Below are 20318 nucleotides of genomic sequence, written 5' to 3'. Positions count from 1 at the left end.
TGTATTTTGTCCCTAATATTCTACAATGAATTCTCGCAATTGTCTCGGCTGTACCCATATAAGATCCGCAGTGTCCAATGTCTGCAATTCATATTAGCGTTTTGCTTGATCAGCCCGTCTTTTTCCTAACGATACTTCTCTCAAACTAACGTTTAAATCAGTCCTACCACTTCACCTGACTTAACTTCCCCATTTCTGCGTTCTTGGGCCTACCGGACTATCAAAGAAGCCTCAAGCTCACTAGCAAAGACAACGCTGTCTGGGGCTCTCACAGGCGACATTCAGCCAACATGTCCAAACACCCCTGCAACCGCAGCCGTCCGCCAAGGATTTTGTGTCCGACGGGTGCGTTGACCTTCAGGAATACGGTGGAATACCTTTCGTGGGTCCACGTGTTAATGTCGGCCGCAGGAATGAAAAATTCACGGAGGTCATGTGGAGGACGTTCGATCAGCTCGACCCCCCAGGTGGCCTTTTTCAGGTGCAAAAGAGATATGGAAAGCGGCGTTAATTGGTTTTAACCGTGAGTGTACGTATGGTTAACAAAATTAGCATCCTTACTGACTTAACGTCCTCAACGCTGATGTTAACAGCGAGGCTGCCTGACGTTTCCTAATCGCAAGGCTGAGCTTCAGAGAGCTTCTCAAAGCCAGCAGATCCATTCCCGTTCGCTCCAGTTCATTTGTGGCGTGTTCCAGTGCTCGCTCCATCTGCCGGAACCTTTTGTTACGGCAGATGGAGCCCAGCAGAGTTCCGGCAGATGGAGCCCAGGAGGTGAGCAGGCAGATAGAGAATCCAAATGCAGCTTTGTAGGAGGACGCCTAGCCTTCGTAACGACGTGTGCATCAGAGGGGCCAGAGCGACAGAACGCAGCCTGGCCTAAGTAGAAATTGGAAAGAGCGAGTCGATGGTCATCCCGTCGACTCAGCTTACGCCGGGAGAATTACCTTCTTTACCGCGAAACAAGAAACGGCAGAAATAATAAACAACTCTTCGAGTTTCGCGCTACATGTACGTAGTAGAGGCAGAAGTCAATCAGTATGGGGCAGCTCAGAAAACACGGTTATCTGCTGGAGTCTTCGATTATCTGTGCATTTACCCGCCGCGGTGGCCCAGTGGCTGAAACGTCGTGCTGCCGAGCCCAAGGACACGGGTTGGTTCTTGGCCGCGGTGGCTGTTTGAGAGAGGGAAAGGGAAAAGTGGAAACACCAGCGTGTCGAAGTTTGAGCTCGGATTAAAGATGCCCGGGAGGCCAAATGTAACCCGCAGGAGCCCCTCACTACGGCGGGCCTCTCAGCCCCAGCGTACTTCGGCGCGTTGCACTCCACGACCAATCAACCGAGCAATCAATCAATCGTTTATTTTTTTAGGGGGGGAGGCATTGCGGTTACGTCCTTTACCCCCTTTCCGTCCCCTCGGACCGCCCACTCGGCCATGCTGCAGTCTCCATGTACGCAAATGTACGCTACTCGGCGGCAGGTACAAGCGGCGAAACGTCCTGGCGAGACGAGGAGGATGCCTGGGGGCACGGGTGCTTACCTTTGGGTCGCTCCGCGACGTCCTTGCTATGCAAGGGAAGGATGTGCTGGGCCGGCATCATCACCACGAAAACATTATCAGTGCAGATGCTCAGATGTTTCGTAACCACCTTCGATGCAGACACACACACACACACACACCTTTGTACACCGATGCTCGCCAACTTACTCACTCCCTGTCGCTCACTCGCTCACTCTTCCTCCTGTGCTCCCCCTCGTGGTTCCCTTTTGACATTATGTACAGCCGCGATGACCACCACTGCCTTCTTCGACTTTTGTATTGAACTGTTAACCTACGATTCAAGCGTGGTGAGCTCCGATGGGAAATCGTGTTCTTTCATTCCCGGGATCGATAGCGCACTAGTAGGCGCCTATGAGTGCACACAGCGCTTAAAATGCAATCGAAACACCGCACTCTACTCCTGTGCTGCACTGGAAGAGGTGTAGTGTCTTTTGCAGTGTGTAGTGTTAGCGTGTCAGTCCACCCCAAAAGTGGGTGGACTGAGCTGCTGTCAAGAGTTGGCGGCGAAACGTCCTCTCAGTGTAATCAGCTGGCTGTCATAGCGGTTACTGAAGCAAAGTGAAATTAGCCTATGCATGGCTAACGAAACTTGCAGCATTACTCGGGGATCTCAAATATGTCCCGCAGTTCTGCCTGCACTGGGGTTGGTTTGCTTCGCCTTACCCGCCAACTCTTGCCTTCGCCCAGAGAGAGAGAGAGAGAGAGAGTATACATTAATTGAGCGTCTAAATTGGGAGTGGTGCCTTATTCACTGGAGCCCATATGATGTCATGGCCGCCTGAGCCCGGTCGACAAGCGCTAGCTGGGTCGAGGAGCTGGACATCAAAATCTCGCATCGCTCTCTAAAAGAGGGGGTGGAGGAGTTAGGGGAGGGGTGGATAGCTCGGCTTACTTGCGTTCAGCAGGCTACCTCAGCCGCTGAGTCACCGCGCTGGAATGTAGGTTGTATGTGGCTGTCGCGGTTGTCACTATCGAAGCGACATGTCCTGCGGTTGCCGAGTAGAGCACAACCACTAGCGAAAGTTGGAGCGTGAGTCCGTGAACTGTTTCCCTGAATGGGTTTCCTTGAACCAACTCTGTTCTCACTCCCTACAGGCGGAACCAAGGAGAAGCGCCAGAGATTGGCCAGACGCCACACTGCGTCAACCAGCAGAAGACAAAGCAGGAGCCCTTCGTACGTGCGCCTCGACGCGCCCCCCAAACCGATCTGTAACACACGTCTGAAGAGAACCTAAATTTCTGAACATTACAGCTCGCCACAGCCTCCCTGCGTGGCACAAAATAACATTTTTGAAGGTTAAGTGTGTACAAATGACTCACCTTTAGCCTGATTTGGATGGGACTGTGGTATAAAACTAGCCAAAATAAATGATGTGGGCGTCGTAGCATTCCAGAGATCGCGTGAAAACAATTTGTTCGCCATTACCGACCAACTAAAGCGCAGAGAAGAAAAACTCAGGCTATTTGCTATCACATATTGTGGGCACCACAGTCCGTTACTGTAACAATGCACATGTTAAGTAATACAGATAAGTAAATTTGAAATTACCACCGGCTGTTTTAATGCAGATACTAACTAATGCAGATAAACACAGAAGCCAAACGCAAAAGTTGATGGCACACAGAAGCCGCAACAGTACTTATAAATCCCTCGTAATACACTGATACGGTCGACGTCCCTAACCGCGCACCGATTGCTCAATTCTCCTTAGATGGCAGTCTTGCGCAAGCTGTCAAGAGCTACAATTCCGTTCCCTACGCCAATCCAGCCCACCCATCCGGCTCTTTCACCTTCCCGGTAACAACAATGCAGATCATTTATTTCATTTCATTTCATTTATTTTACCCTCAAGGCCAGAGGCATTACAGAGGGGAAAGCCTCGAGGGGAAAGATTCGAGTTCCGGCACATCTTGCCAGGCTAGCACTGCCTTTACTAAGCGAAGAAATAGGCACCGCTTCTTAGCAGGAATTAAGAGGCTGTGTCTACAGTGCACTCTGACGGTACTATAAGCACTCCACTATATCGACGTCCAACAGCATTTCGTGACGTAAAATTCCGCGTCAGGCACTACTGCTCTACCTACTACAAAGCAAATTCACCCCACCTAATCTACCCCAACGTAACGTAATATAACCCAACGGAAACAAAGCAATCGCTTAAAACCCAAAAGACATAAAAGCCATAAAAGTTACAATTCAACTAAACGATGGAAAAATTGAGGCAAGTGGCGGTCTCGAACCACCACCCTTGACATCCAGAAGCTGTGAGGAAACCCCTACACCAGAATGCCGTAAACATTGGCGGGGCTAGCTCAGCCCTAAACATTCCAATGTCGTCGTCAGACGGCGCTCTGTGCAGCGCTGAGTTCCCTCGGACGGCACTCAACGCAGTGATTAGAAATAACCCATATGATATACATGAATATTTAGTCCGGCTGTTCACATTACTAGCCCATTGCGCTACCACAGAGCCGTTTTCGCGCGCTTCTATCGGCTGAACAAAAGTTGTTCCTTTCTTCGTGAGACATATTCACTCGAGGGATTGGACAGGAAATTGGGAGCTAGGAGCGCTTAATGCGCCCGCATCACAAATTTCAGAGCAATTAATATTTCACGTAGATGTTCCCGAATAGTGCGTGCCGCATGACACCTGATTTGTGATGATACCTGAGTAGAACAGGCGTACACCAGCCGCGAGACGCTTGATTCCAGAAAAGCTCTGCCACTCTGTTCACCGGCGGCATTCGCGCCGTAAGACGAACGAAAGCGAAGAAAAGACGCAAACACGGGGTAGCAGGAAAGAAGGCGGTCCAAGTATACAAAGGGCAGAAAAGGACGAAAAAACTGAACCAGAGAAACTGACGCAAATACGATGTAGCTGTACAGAAGTTGTTAAAAAATGGGTGCAGCTTGCGCTTCTGGTGCAACGAAATAGTGGAGCCGGGGGTCTACGGAGGTTTTTCCTGGTTTGCTAAACATTGAGGCCGACTGTAGCCGCATTTTACAAAGGTGTTCCGGCTGTCCACCACACCGACCGCGGATTGCAGGGGGGAAGAAGCTCGGTTGGCCCCCAGCGCCGCTCCTTCTCTGCTCCGCACCACTAGTGCACGCTGCGCCACTGCTTGTGTTTTGGCAGCCCACTGAAAGATTGACCCCTCCAAAACGGTACAGTAAGGGAATCGAATACGCGTATGCCCCTCGCGTTCACACTAGAGCACATAGGAAAAGCCAGCTGCACTGTTATACCAACCCATCTGCTGTGTTGCAACCTTTGCAGGCAATGCAGTTTTAGATGCGAAGCATCTCATGGTCGGGGCTAAGTCCCTCCCTTGTCGTTGTCGTTGTTGTTGCGCCGTCCACACCCCCATTGCACATGCTCGGCTTGCTGAACGCCCGGTGGTGTCTTACCCTTCTATGGCTCCTGGAGCGACAGTGTTGCCTGTGTCTTCCTGGGCCGGCACGAGACGAGCACGCTTCACGCGCCTTCGACGATTCATCGTCATCGGCAACGGCGTGCGTCGGCGAGTCTCGGCGAGCCGTGATTACAAGCAGCATACAACCATCCGGGGAACGTGCATCGACCTCATCTTCAGCATCTTTAGGGTTCATCCACTACAAGAGCCCTTGACTTTACATTTCCCAGACCATAAGGCGGTCATAATCAAAGCGGAACGCCAACCACAGCTCGACGTCACCTACGTTGAACATGATCACGATAATGCTTAAATAAAGACACTCATACCACGTACAACGGTTCTCTCTCTCTCTCTCTCTCTCTCTCTCTCTCTCTCTCTCTCTCTCTCTCTGTGGAGCGGCTTCCCAGCGGGGAACCCTCAGTAATATGCGAAACAGCCATGGGGTCAACGCAAATTCCCATTTCGTAGTTCCGGTAAGTGAAAAGTGTGGTAGTTACCATGGAAACCAAACGGTAAATATAACGGTAGCTACGTAGCTCAACCTCACGGAAACGACGAACTGAAAACTAATGGGCACTTGAATTGACCCAGTGCCTGCTTCGCATACTACTCAGGGTTCCCCTGCAAGAAGATGGTGTAATTTTTTTCCTGGTATTTTTTTCTATCGCCGCCCGAAAAAGCTCAACCTTCGTGGGGGGGCGGTAGCAAAACAACAGTCACAAAAAAATAGTCACTCTTCCTGCATAGTTTTCGAAATGTTCTGTGCCGTAAACAGCATTTTGGGTTTGTCAATTCATCATGTGGAATGCCCATTTTCATATCTAGTTTTGCATAAATATTACTCATGCTTAGCGTTTCTATGTTAGTTTGCCATATCGTGGATATCTGGGAGGAAAGAACAAGTTTTCGGACGAGTGACAATCAATTCAGAGCAAGAGTATTGCATGAAGCATCATAACAGATTTCTTCCAGGACAGCGAGAGCATGTGCAGCTTCTTTTGCAGTACGACTCGCCGGGACAACGACATCGCCCGGTTCCTGTTCATCGGACGCCCCGCCCGCCACACCAACGGCATCGTTAAGGATCTCAGAAAGCTTAAAAGGTCAGCGACAGCAGCGCCATCACTAATGGCAACATACAGCAACCAGAGCTTCAGAGGGGAGCAGGTCAACGTTTGCCCCATCGTCATCCTCCTCCTCTGGCTCCGGGCTTTCACATGTTTAGCACCGAACAAATCCACTATGTTCGGAACAGTGTGCCGCAAATTCGTCCGGTGTATCCACCCAGACATACGCCAATCCCCACCGGCTATTTGCTCGCCACAATGTAGGCACGCCTCCACCGCACCACAAGGGGGTAGAGCGGGTAAACGAACGACGGCGTTGCAGGCCGCGTTTCCAGAAGGCGTTGGTCCGCATTGAGCGGTGCGCGCGGAAATTTGCGCTGGAATAACGAAAGCCCGCGGTCATTGGGAAATATAGATTTTTGAAGGGAGGGAGTAGGAACGCCGAACCGTGAGAATTTTCAAATCGGCCCCGAAATAAAGAGAGTCTACCCTATTGGTATCCAGCACGACCAATACAAGGGTAAACCCATTTGCGCTGGTAATCATCGCCCAGAGGATGATATCTGTCTCACTTCTTCTCTTTCTCTCGCCGGGGCTGAGATTTTTTTTATTGGGCGAGGGCTGCGTTTAATTCTTTTTAGTCTTTCATCTGGTCCTTGGTGATGAGTCCTTTACATGCTGCCTGAATGGCGGCAAGCTCTCTTGGCCTCTTGCCGGGTCCTTCTATGCTGCCATTCAGGTGTCCTGGATATCCAGAAACTGTACATTGTAGCACTACTACTCCACCTCCTCCGTTTAAAAGCCGTGATAACAAAACTCACGGTGCATTCTAGAGAATAAAAGAACCCGTATATCTCGCTTAGGCACTTATCACGTGTAAACCTTCATTATTTGTTCCCAGCGCTTCAGAGATACAAATTAACGTTAAAACACTTTACACGTTATTAATTTCTCTGCCGAAGGGGGTGGCGGTGAGGCAGATGACAACTCGCGTTTGTTAATGGAAGAGGGTGTTACCTGCGTTTTAAAAGATATTTGTGGAGCTTAAGCTGCGAATACAGCAGAATCTCGATAAATGGAAATCGATTGAACTAATTGCCGCTTAAACGAAACAGTTTCCTGTGCGTTGGTTGGTTTTGTATTAAGATAACGTAAAAAAAACTCTCGGTATTCGGAAGTAAACTTTCGGTGCCGCCGTATAAACGGAACCAGAAATGGAGCTTCTCGTGAAAACCATTGGCATGAGAATCAGCATACTAGGGTTCGGCTGTTTCGTTTTAGTTTTTCTTCCTCCACAATTTTTTTACCCTCGATGGCCTCGTAAGCCTCGTCTCGTTAGTGGTCACCCGTGTTTGAGCAGCGAATGCAACACTGCAGTTCTTGTTCAAGTCGTTCGGTCTCGATTCAAGACGTCGAGGTTACGGGGCTCAGCTCCTGCCACCTCATTGGTGCCATCGTGCTGCTATTCGCGCTTTATAACCGCGTGGCCGTTTTCCAAACTCGGTGACTGGTAAGCACCCCTGAAGTTGAGGCCTCTGGCCTCCGTAAAAATGAAGTTATAAGGTCTCAAACAAAAATAATTGATGCGTGTTGTAGTGCACAATGACTCATTGTTGCAAAATCAGTCTGCTTTCCCAAAAAAACTATCAGCTACAATCACCTACTAGTGCTTAGAGTTTCATGAAATGGTATTAAGATTGTGTACGGACATAAATTTTCACTATCACACATCTATATCAGTAAACGGGGAACCTGTTAAACGGAAGTATTTTTTTCGGTCCCTTGAAATTCCGTTTATCGTGAGTCTACTGTACACTGACATCCCGTTACATCGCCACGATTTGTTAAACCACCTGTTCACTCTGCTTGCGACACCACGCACAGCACATTCTATATCATCGCGTTTCTATGGGGCGTACAATAACGAATGAGACATGCTCTAGCAATAGGCCGGAAATTCGGGCGTGTCGTGTACATATGTCCACTCAAAAGTAAAATATTTAGACTACAAACTGAGCTGAACGCCTGACCGCTAAAGCAACCAGAGTCCATTGGCCTGTTTTCTTCTCTTTTCTGTTAAGCCTACATCTGGATGCTCTTCACCATCACTTTACCGCCACACCTTCCTTCAAATAGGCCTTGAGAAAATTGTGCAAACATTAAATTGAGCAAAGCGTAGCCGCTCAGATAGACCGTCTAAGGGCAGGCGCTTATCCAGATGAGTGTGTCGTTTTGGCGTATGAGAGGAATAGGCGGGAAATAAGAAAAGCAGAAAGCAGGACTGACGATGCAGAAAACGAAGGAAAGGGGGCTGACAGTATAGCAGTCACACCGTATTTACATAGCATTTCATATCGAATAAAGAAAGTGGCGTTACGATATGAAGTGCATGTGCTGATGTCGGCAAGAAACAAGTTGGCAAAGATTTGCCCCGCAGTGCAAAGGGCGATAGAAAAAGAAGGCGCAAAGAAAGATGGCTGTGGCATTAAACATGGCACGAAGTTTGTTGAGTGCAGGAAAGATGTTATCTACAGGGTTCCGTTAACATGTGGGAAGGAGTACGTTGGCCAGACGGGTCGCTGCCTCAACGTTCGCCTTCGCGAACACCAAAGTTATTTGAAAGGGGCACCATATTCTCATCTAGCTATACACCGTAACCAGCTCGCAAGAAAGTGTAAACCAAAGCTAATGACACGACCGTCATTGATAAGCAAGTAATGCGATACACAAGGGAGGTCATTGAAGTTTTTCCCATTAGAAAGTTAGGTACATCGTGTGTCAACCAGTCATCTGTACAGTCATCCGATAACGAGTTTGGGTTTTGGAGGGGTTTGATTGTGTTTTCTAGTTTTCACTACATGTGCCTGCGTGATTATTTGGTTATTACTTGCTGCTTTCTGGTATAGATATTTTTTTCCTTCATATGTATTTTTCAAATGTGTCGACGCTATCAACGTTATGGTGATGATGCAGATTTGTGTTCTTGTTCTTGTATACATGTTCGTTTTTTTTTTTTCAAAATAAACTTAAGTTGCTACTGCGCTTCGTCCTGTGTATCTTTCTTCGTCTTGGTTTCTAAGTAGCGCTTTTTCAATAATGAACGCATACCAACAAGCCCAACTGGCAGTTCTTCTAAATGACTAATTCCGCTGTCCGCCTGGTTTCGAATACGTGCGATGTGCTTCGATAACAGGCTGAAATCGGAATGACCCCTGCTCTATTTAGGCATTTATCGTGAGTACGTACTCTTCAAGATTGGGCTGCATCACAGTGACGTGCGGTTTTGAAGACAGGATACCCTTTTAGGTCTTGCTCTACGGATGTGTGGTCAACGGATCAAGATTCGCGAAGGCCAGGAATCAAGCTAAGGATTGATTTTCTATTCAACTTCTCCTCAAGCTCTGCTCCTTAAAATAGGTCGAATATATGTGTGTGCACTTGTGTAAGTCCTAAGGAAAATAAAAGAGCTACCCGCCGGGGTGGCTCAGTGGCTAAGGCGTTGCGCTGCTGAGCACGAGGTCGGGGGTTCAATTCCCGGCCGCGGCAGCCGCTTGTCCGATGGAGGCGAAAAGAACAAACGCCCGTGTGTACAAGATTTCGGCGCATGTTCAAGATGCCCAGGAGGTGAAAATTAATCCATAGCCCTCCACTGCGGCGCGCCTGATTGGCTGCGTTGCGTCGTCGCGTTAAACCCTTCAATCAATCAATCAATCAATCAATCAATCAATCAATCAATCAATCAATCAATCAATCAATCAATCAATCAATTAATCAATCAATATAAAAGAGCTAGTTTTTGAAAATTTTCATGTCGATTCCGATTAAACATTGTGTTATCCTGGAGAATGAATTTGCTGCATGTCAAGAACTGATTAAGTGTTATTGACGGAGTGCATGATAAACCATTGCAGTCACCCGTACGAAATCATCTGAAAATATTGCCCCATTGATTCTGGCTAAATTTCGTAGCTCTGCTTATGTTTTCGGGAAGGAAGGGAGTCTTAGTTTTCTCTTAGCAGCTTTGTGGGTTTCTAATTATATAGCTGTTAAATGGAAAGAACCTAGCGCAACCATCGGGCACGCTGTCCTCTGAAGACGTCGTGGTCTCCAGCGTGTTCCAGTTCGTGAAGGGCAATGCAGTACTGTAAGTGGGTTCACAAAAAAAGGGGTTTTCGAACTCTTGGAGTAAGGTCAGCAACGCTGCTTCAAAGGAATACAATGATTCTGAGAGAGTAAAGCAGCTCCCCTCGGGAAAGTATAGCAGGGCTCTGGTCCAGGCTTCCATAACTCCATGGCCGGTAGAACTCCCCAACTCGTGTTGGAAGTTGTTAGATGCTATTTTCAAGGCCGCTTCGCAACTCCTCCAGGAATACCTTGACCACCTCCCCACGACAGTCTTGGGCCTCCCGGTTTAAAGTTACGGCCACGCTGTTGTAAAAGGAGTTACCTGATCCTTGAAAAAGAAATTGTATACGGGACAAGCATTTAAACTCCTTTGGAGAGTTACCCGGACTTTTTTACTTCGTCGGATATTGCGAATTTGGATCAGAGCTCAAGGTGGACTTGACGGCGGGTCTTCGGGCCCCTGCTGCCGGCTGCCGGCTGTTGCTGCTTGGGCCTTTCGTTCTTGTTGCCGAAGAGCGGCTTGTTAAGGTTGTCGTCGGAAGGGACGCTTTCTTGCTCCAGAGGCTGCCTGTAAGAAGTGATAACAGGGTTGGTTCAAGGAAAGCCATTCAGGGAAGCAGGTCACTGACTCAGGCTGCAAGTGTCGCAGGTGGTTGTGCGGCACTTGGATACCGCATGACATGTCTAGTGCTTCCGACAGTGTGCACCGAAGAGTGTCCAAAACAGGACCCATTAGCCAACCGCAGCAGCCTGATACAAGCTACGTCCCAGCGCGGTGATTCAGCGGCAAAGATAGCGTGATGAAGGGCACTAAGCCTGGTGTTGTAGTATAGGCTATGGCACGTGCTCGAAGGAAAGGCGAAACAAACAAACGCCGGTGCAGGCATAACTGCGGGACATATTGGAGAACCCCAAGTAATGAAAGTTTCGTTCGACATATATAGGCTGATTTCAGTTTGCTTCAATAACCGCTCTGACAGCCAACTAAATCAAATAAGAGGACCTTTCGCTGAAAACTGTTGACGGTAGCTACCGTCCCTCTTAGGTGCACGAAAGTGCAGCACGGCTGCGGCGGCACAACTATTCCAGCTTCGTGTTCATACTGTGGTAAGTTAATTTTTCCGTTGTATCGTATGGCGCTTCGTTTCGTTTCCGGTATTGTTAAAGGCGAACGCCTTAAATTCTCTATGTCTGAAGCACTCGCGTTGGGCTGTTAACGAAATCGGTGGCCTCAAAAAGTCGCAGTGGTGGGAACCGGGGAGCGCGTGCCCAGAGGCGCTGTCCAGAAAGAGGAAACAGCGGTGCCAGAGAAGAGCGCAGAGAGAGGGCTGCAATACGTGCCCCGTGAAACAGAAACGGCCGCGCCAGGAGAGGTTAGGCCACGGCTGCACGTGCAATTGGAGCAGCCTTGAGAGGAAAAATTACTAACCGCGGGAACTTGTCGGTAGGAGCCAACCAACCAAGGACCTCAAGTGCGCCGCACTTTTCTTGGGCCCTGCGGAAAGTTCAACCGAAGTTCACTGGAGTTTCTTGCCTTTACACCCTCATAGAAAATTATATGCACTCCGCGTAATGTTGTACGTTCCCATACAAATCGTTGCTATGCGGGCAGTAGAGGTGGAGGGGTGGGGGGAAAGTCTTGGGGAAAAGTGTTTAAGAATTCATATACAGGCATAATCTTCCTGAAAGTACAAAGCCAACACGTTCCAAGATAACAACTGCGGGTTGTTTCGTTCTTTGCGGAGAGCAGGTAGACAGTCCGTTCCGCAAAACGTAAACGGTGTAGTTGGTTAATTGGGAACTTCGTTTACCACTTTGTGGGGGGGCCACAACCAAGTGAAAATAAACACACGTATTTATGAATCTCATGACCTGCATATTAAAATAGGGATGTTGCAGTTACCGGACATCTTGGCATGTGGCTACTAGAGAAGCCACACTCGAGTCCGTTCAAATTTTCTTGAGTAGGATTTTTTGTTACCGAATGTGTTTGCACACAGAGGCCACTTTTTCTCCCGTTTTGACTTACCCAGCTCCGACGGTTGTCTTAACGGCAAATATTCTAAATAATCAACCGAAGCATGCTGTAATTTATATTCCTTCGCTGCGCCGCCACTGTTCGCCAAAACGTCAGCGAGAGCAGCGCCATACTGAATGGCAACATACAGAAACCAGTGCTTCAGAGGGGAGCAGGTCAACGTTTGTCCCATTGTCGTCCTCCTCCTCTGGCTCCGGGCTTTCACATGTTTAGGACCGAACAAATCCACTATGTCCGGAACAGTGTGCCGCAAATTCGTCTGGTGTATTCGCCCAGACATACGCCAATCCCCACCGGCTGTTTGCTCGCCGCGATGTAGGCACGCCTCCTCCGCACCACAAGGGGGTAGAGCGGGTAAGTGAACGACGGCGTTGCAGGCCGCGTTTCCAGAAGGCGTTGGTCCGCATTAAGCGGTGCGCGCGGAAATTTGCGCTGGAGTAACTAAAATCCGCGGCCATTGGGAAATATACATTTTTGAAGGGAGGAAGTAGGAACGCCGAACCGTCAGAATTTTCAAATTGGCCCCGAAATAAAGAGTTTACCCTATTGGTATCCAGCACGACCGATACAAGGGTAAACCCACTTGCGCTGGCAATCATCGTCCAGAGGATGATATCTGTCTCACTTCTTCTCTTTCTCTCGCGGGGGCTGAGATTTTTTTTATTGGGCGAGGGCTGCGTGTGGAAGAGTATGGAATATGGAGTATGTTGGAAGAGTACGCGCGTTTTTTATTAACAACAAAAAAAAAAGAACGAACGAAAATTTATTGTTGCCAATGGTGCACCCTCGGGCAAAAAGTGCTAAAATTTCTTCCTGCGCGGGAATAACGGGCTTTGCCAAAATCATTATTTCCTTTGGAGACTTAAAGGGAAGGTGAAGCGGTTTTAGAATTAAAAGAAAAGTTGACTAGCAGCAAGTACACATTGTATAGTTCCCGCATACGAAATATTTTCGCAATACATGCGATAGAAGCGGCGCAATGCGCAAACAAAAGTGGCCCGATGCCCCGCCCCCATCTCGCCGCGCGATGCCGGAAGACCGAAGAGCGCGGGCAAAAACCGGCTGAAAAACGTCATATCCGGACTTCCGGCCGGATCGGCCGCCTCTGCCATGCTCTTTTCCCAGTGTTTCCTTGTTAATGATACTTGTTGTTGTTGTTGTTGATGGCACTTATTTGTACAACTTTCGTGTTCAAAAAGTGCACGAACGCCAAAAAATGCCACTCCGGGATGTTTGATAACATACGGAAGCGACAACCGAGATGGCTGTGCTTGATGACAGAGAATATGCTACACTACGTTAGATATTTTGTAAAACGCTGCAGTGCGTTTTTCGTATTTTTTCTTTTCTTTTTTATGCGACGGACGTGAGTGTTCAAATTAGATGGTAGATTTAGGGGAAGGATGGTGAATACTGCTGCACTTTGGCCCGTGATGTTTCTGTTTCGTTCAATTCCAGAACCAGTCACTCTTGTTCAGGAAATACCTCTTTTGTTAAACGCGTTGGTTTTCTTTTCCTATGGGCTGAGAACAGTGTTAAAAAACCCAAGCCGATAATGCTGTGGAGGCACGAGTATGCTCCAATGTTTTCAGAATAAATGCAATTCAAGCAGTAAGATGCCACTCATCTAAGTGCAGCTAGCGATCGCGGAGGCGCCTTAGCGCCCCTACCCAAATGGCGCGCGCGCGCGCGCGTGTGGGTCGGTGTATGTGGATGAGTAATGGGGCTGGGGTAGGCGACAACGAACAAAGGAAATTCGGAAGCAGAGTCCGCTTGTTGGTTTATGCATGTACCGGCAACATATGTCTGGCATATACGTTTACAGCGCATGAACGCTATTTTTTCGCGCAGTGCACGTACGTGCTTTTCGCTGGTAGATTATTTATAAAACGCCGTCTAATCTTCGTCATAAATGGTTTCGTATATAGTAACAAACAGTTCAGGCAGTACCTAATATTAACATAAGGAATAGAAACCCCCTAAGCTGGTTGCCTAATTCATAAATATTTTTACGGAACCCTCTATCCGACGCCACAGTCACTGCTCTGGGGTTCTCGGTCGTGTAAACAAATTTAAGCTCCAAGATAATTGAACGAACAGCAGGGGAAGTCATAAAATAAACTTGCAGTCATGTGCGAACAATGAACTGCAAGCTAAATTGCCAAAAAGGCAAGCGCCGCTGCCGTGCGATCGTTCCCAATGCTTCCGAGAACCCGCGCGGCCGAAGGGTGTCCTCCTTTGACGTCATGAGGGGCGAAACCAATCAGTGGCGTCGAACGATGAAAAGCGCGCGTATTTCAAACGGAACCGCGCGTTTTGCAAAATAATTGCTGGTTGGACTCATGTGCGATAAAATTCAATGTGATATTCGGATTCAGCGCGCAAGCAACTATATAAACGTACCTCTAACTCATTTTTTTTGGAAAGCGCTTCTGCTTCCCTTTAATGTGATGGGACGGATGGTTAGTCCGCCACCCGGTTGGTCCGTTCTGATACTCCCCAAGCACGAACTGGTAAAAGAGAGTCCCAGAAAACAAAACGCTGGCACCAGCAGGTATCCAACCACCGACGGCCGCAACTATACATAAGGAATCCAACGTTCTACAGAAAAAAAAAAACACTAGACCACGCCGCCGGAAGGAAGTCGTGGTAGATAATAATGAAGTGTACAGCGTGTACAGTCAAACCCGACTATAACGAATGCGGATAGAGCGAATTATGCTATATATCGAACCAAAATAAATCAGTTACGGAAATACACGCGAAACATATTCCTTAAAAGAACTTCACATCTGATATATCGAACTCGGCGTGCCTGGAATGGCCGCAAAAATGCATGGTCTCAGAGCGGCGATTGAGATGTTGATTGGTCGTGACCACTGAGCAAAGGCCCCGACTGAGACATTGCGCCTCGTATGGAGTGATATGACGCCCGACACTTTCCGTAACTGTTTCCGAAGCGAGGAACTCACGATGGAACCCGCCCAGTCAGTGAGTCAAGGCCAAGATGGCAGCTCGCCAACCTTCCCGATGCTGTGCCGAAAGGAGTGTCCTTCGAAGATTTCCTGAGTGTCGACGACGACGTTGCCGTGACTAAGCCCCTCGAACGCGTGCACCGTCAGCATCACCGTTGTAATGCTGATCAAAACCACCAAGGAGGCATAGGATGTCGCGAGTGAAAGCCAACCGACGCTTAATGTAGAAGTGCTCTCAGCAGTCGATGTCCTCCGCCAATATTTCTTCGATATTGAAGGATACGGACTCGAACTGGTACAAATTATGTCTCGTGTAAAGAATGCTGTGCTAGTTGACGATGCCGAACGAAAGGGAAAACAAATATCACCGCTTTTTTTTGGAAGTAGGCATTTAAGGCTTTAAGGGTGAAAGTAGCTCTATTATTTGCAATAAATCGATTGTTTTGTGTATGGTAATGACATACCTTATTTTGTTCGTTTCTGCATGCGGGGATGGCAAGGAGATTACCGCATATTGCGAACTCGTAAATATAAAATCGTTACAGGCGGGTTCGGCTATATCGAACTTTTGGATATATCGACCTAATCGTCGCGCATATTGCAGTTCGCTATAACCGGGTTTGACTGTCGTGTTGGGCGCACGCGACAGTTGCATTGCAACTGAATCTATCTCTCTCCGTGCAAGCGAACGCGACGGCGATTCGCGCTTAGCGCTTTGCTAACTGGAGGACTTTTGCTCAGTTCGATTCTCAGTACAGTCTAGCAACCATACTTTTTTTCTCTCGTGAAGAACAACCAATTCGGCGTCTAGTTGAGATAGACGGCTGGGTGGTCGGACGACTCATGTTTCCGCAAAAATTAGAAGTCTATTCTTAGTGTTCGATACATATGTTAAATGCTCTGGATATCGTATGTGAAAGCGGTCGTCTGTGTGAGCGTCGGAATAGGGAAACAGACCATATTTTCCTGCATTGGCGAAACCAAGTTCGCATTGCTAGACGACAGGGACTGGGAAATGCAACCGGGTTTTACAGCAGTCAGCATTGTGATAGCTTTGGTGCACGTGACAATTATGTACCGATTGTAAAGATAACTTCAAGATGCTTACCTGTAGCGAGCATTTTTAATTGGCAGTTGTCATCAGCAACTAATGCGTTTGTCTCGTCTATTAAACATGTACATATTCATTACGCTTGGGGACCAACGTTTCCTATTGTCACTAATATTTGTTGACGAGCTTGAAATCTTTCATTGGCCGGTATGACCTCGCGCGTATCGTATGCAACACCGCGTATCAATATAACCGCACCGAGAATCGTTTGTCAATCCCGCTTCTGCGCTCCTTGCCATTACCCGCCGTTAGGCGCTTTTTCTATAATTAACATCGATACTTTCTCCCGTTGTACCATGTGAAGAGCCCCTGACTGCAATGACTCGTGTTTTGGAAATCTAAAACTTTCCGCACACGTATGCGCGAAATGGCAACGACTCGACGCCATTACAGGGGATTAACGACGCCACAAAGAGACTGAATTCATGCGTTTCGTCTTCCCGTTACTTCTTAAAGATCGGCGGGGACGAACATATAGTCCGCATTTCTGCCCACGGCACGCAATCCGCCACAGATACTCCCCTCGAGGATGAACGGTTGCCCGCAAAGACTGAAGGCTGTATTTTACTCCCACTTTAGTCCTTTTTGCCTAAGAGTGTGCATAACTGTTGAATTATTGTATCATAAGAAGCGAGTTTCAGCCGCATATAACCAATTATGCGTTGTCAGTGTTATTCCGGCAAACAAACAAAAAGAAGGAAGGAAACTTTAAGTGCTCCTAAAGCTGCGTAATGGTTGAATGATGTTATACATACTAAAAAAGCGATAGCTTCAACCGCGCGCAACACTTTCCCCGTCACAGCGTAACAGCATGAGTGCTGTTCCTGAAAGCAAACAATAGCGAAAGACCAGAGATTTTTCGTGAAAGTGCAGAATGAAATAACAGAAAAGTGGTTTTACAGGAGCCAATATCTTCAACCCACTCCTATAACGAATACAACGTTAAACGCCCGTATCACCTCATCTCCGTCCCCGCAGTGGTCCTCCGGGCGCCTGCCTCCACCCAGGCCGTAACGGCTCCGGCTGCGGCGGAAACCAGCGCCACGGCGATGAGCATAACGGCCGCCGCCTTCCACGAAACTCTCCACCCTGTGCAGCAGCGTGTGCGTCGTGTCAGAGGGGCCAGAGAGACAGAACGCAACCTGGCCTAACTAGAAATTGGAGAGAGCGAGTCGTTGGTCATCCTGTCGACTCAGTTCCCGCCGCGAGAATTGCCTTTTTTACCGCGAAACAAGAAAGGCCACAAATACGTCACAACTCTTCGAGTTTCGCGCTACAGGTACGTAGTAAAGGCAGAGGTGAAGTAAAATGGTCCAGCTCAGAAAACACGTTTATCTGTCGGGGTCTTCGATTATTTGAGCATTTACCCGCCCCGGTAACCCAGTGGCTGAAACGTTGTGCTGCTGAGCCCAACCAAGGACGCGGGTTGGATCTCGGCCGCGGTGGCTGTTTGAGAGAGGGTCAGGGTAGAAGCGGAAGCAGCCGCGTGTCCAAGTTTCAGCTCGCCTCAAAGATCCCCGGGAGGCCAAATGTAACCCGCAGAAGTCCCTCCACTACGGCGGGCCTCTCAGCCCCGGTGTAGATTCGGTGCGTTGCACTCCACCCTCAATCAACCGAGCAATAAATCAATCGTTGATTCGGCGGGTCATTGCGCCTCCGTGATTCACCCCTTCCGTCCTCCCGGACCGCCCACTCGGCCCTGCATTCGCTTCGTTCGCAATTGTTTGCTAAACGGCGGCGGGTACAGGCGGCTAAAAGTTCCGGTCAGACGAGAAGGAAACCAGGCGGCACGGGTGCTTACCTCTGCCTCTTTCGTCCACATCCTGGACATAAAGCGGGAGGATGTTGGCCGGCGCCATCGTCACTGCGAAAACATTTTCAGTGCAGATGCTCAGATGTTTCGTAACCATTATCGATGCAGACGCCCACACACCTGTGTACGCCGATGCTCGCCAACTCACACACACTGTCGCTCGCTCACTCACTCACCCATATCTTACTTAAAAAAAACAAGCAGTAAGGCAACATTTAGGCTCGTTTGGTCAAAATAATGGCATATACACTTTCAAGCTGAGCCAACTGTAGGGCCGCCGCTCTTCGTCGTCATATCCGGAGGCCTCAAGTGTGACGTTGCCAGTACTGCATGTGCTTGTATTTTTAGACTAAAAAGTAGAATAACTTTCTCATATCTGCCCTGCTTTAATCATTCTTTTTGCGCATGTAGAATTTTTTTCATAGAATGTGGACTTAAAAACATTATGAACAAAATTGAGGCGTGGCTTTGCTATGGCAAACAGCAGTGACCAGTGGAGCTGAGGGGAAGCCTCAGAAAATGGCACACCTTCCTAGTCTACCTCGACGAAGCCGTAGTATTTGCCCGGAACTGCGACGAGCAAGTTTAACATGAGCGAGGCCCGACAAAGCGCGTTCCGAGAGGGAAATGAATGTCCCGGGGTTTTTCATCCCTGCGGACTCGCCATCAAAGTAGTCTGCTGCGGGAAAGTTGGTGTAGACCCGCGAAAACGATCTGAAGGCGAGAAAAGGCGTGGCTTTGCTGTCGCAAACAGCCTCGCGAAAGTTGTGCGCGGAACGCTGATGTCATTGCTAACGCCATACCATTGCATTAAGCAAGCTTGTAATACTTTTTTTTTTCACCCGCCGCGGTGGCTTAGTGGCTAAGGCGTTGTGCTGCTGTGCTGAAGGTCACGGGTTCGATCCCAGCCGCGGCGGCCATTTTTCTGACGGAGGCAAAAAACAAAGACGCCCATCTGTTGAGATTTCGGTACACGTGAAAGATCCCCAGGTAGTCGAAATTAATCCGGAGCCCTCCGCTACGGTGCACCTCATAACCTGCGTAGTTTCGGCGCGTTAAACTTCATAATCAATCGATTGATTTTTTTTTTCAGGAAGGGCATTGCTAAGCCTGTGGATATTTTTAAAGTGTAGTATAATACTTATTTGTCTGTTTTCAATTTTCTTTCAGTGTCAATACAGCCCAGGTACCCCGACGCAAACAAGGTCTCTGTGGCAGCTGTTATTAAGAAATGGCTAATGGTAGGCACTATGCAATCAACCCTAACCCCGCGCGCAATAGCTTAGAGCTTAGGCTTCCAGAGCTTAGGCTTCCACGTGGGCTATCTGTTAAATATTTCCGAGTCCCGCTGTTTCCGTAACCATCGAATTGCGATCACGAAGAAACAAGCCACGGTTTAAGCAGCGCCGTCCATTTTGTCACGACAGGACTGCTTTACTTTCTGAAGCCAACTCCGAATTTCGGATGCGCGTGCTTCGTGGCACAAAAGAACGCCGAGGGGTAACTAGGCGGCGTGGCTGCTGAGTGAACAAGGTAGACATCAACATAGGTGCCCCTATACTTTACGTATACGAGGAGGAGGAGACCTAGAAACAGTGTAAAACACAGAGCAGTAGCTCCGCCTTCCGTGAATGGTGAATTGTGTTTGCCCGCTGCTTCGGTCCTCAGTTCTTAGGATTTCCACTTACCGGCCTCGGAACACAGAATTTTTGTGTAGTAGATACTGCAGCGATCAGTTATTAAATCAATCAATCAATCAATCAATCAATGAATCAATCAATCAATCAATCAATCAATCAATCAATCAGTCAATCAATCAATCAACCAATAAATAAATAGATAAATAAATAAATCAACCAATCAATCAATCAATTAATCAAAAAATAAATGAAGATATAATTAAACGATTAAATCGATTAATCAATCAGTCAAACAAACAACAGTGATTCGATCATACTCATTGATCAATCGAACTATCTAGGAAGTAATGAAAAAAATCAGTCGATTTATCATTATATCAGTGAACCAATCAATAGGTCGATCAACCAATCAATCAGTCTATCAATGCATTGATTAAAGAGCCCATCAACCGACCAGTCAATGAATAAAACGATGAATCGATTGATCGATCCACCGACCAATCAACCAATTCCATAAATCGACCAATTGAATCCGTCGACAAATAAATCACCCAATCAATCAAACCAATCAA

At 48.1% G+C, this 20318-nt stretch overlaps 1 protein-coding gene across 1 annotated transcript; it reads right to left on the bottom strand.

Annotated features, from left to right (window-relative positions):
• Positions 1 to 10589: 10589 nt before the first annotated feature.
• LOC144148533 (uncharacterized) lies at positions 10590 to 18152 on the bottom strand. The gene is made up of 4 exons (XM_077680057.1): positions 18095 to 18152; positions 17253 to 17382; positions 11599 to 11664; positions 10590 to 10737 (listed from the first exon to the last, which is right to left on the bottom strand). Exons 1-4 carry the CDS (start codon positions 18150 to 18152, stop codon positions 10590 to 10592), a joined length of 402 nt encoding a protein of 133 aa, XP_077536183.1.
• Positions 18153 to 20318: the final 2166 nt, after the last annotated feature.

Source organism: Haemaphysalis longicornis, unplaced genomic scaffold (assembly GCF_048455015.1).
Source record: "Haemaphysalis longicornis isolate Haplotype H1 unplaced genomic scaffold, Haemaphysalis longicornis Haplotype H1 scaffold_8, whole genome shotgun sequence".
NCBI lineage: Eukaryota > Metazoa > Arthropoda > Arachnida > Ixodida > Ixodidae > Haemaphysalis > Haemaphysalis longicornis.
Note: the sequence above shows the minus strand (reverse complement) of the source record. Positions and strands in the feature narration are given on the sequence as shown.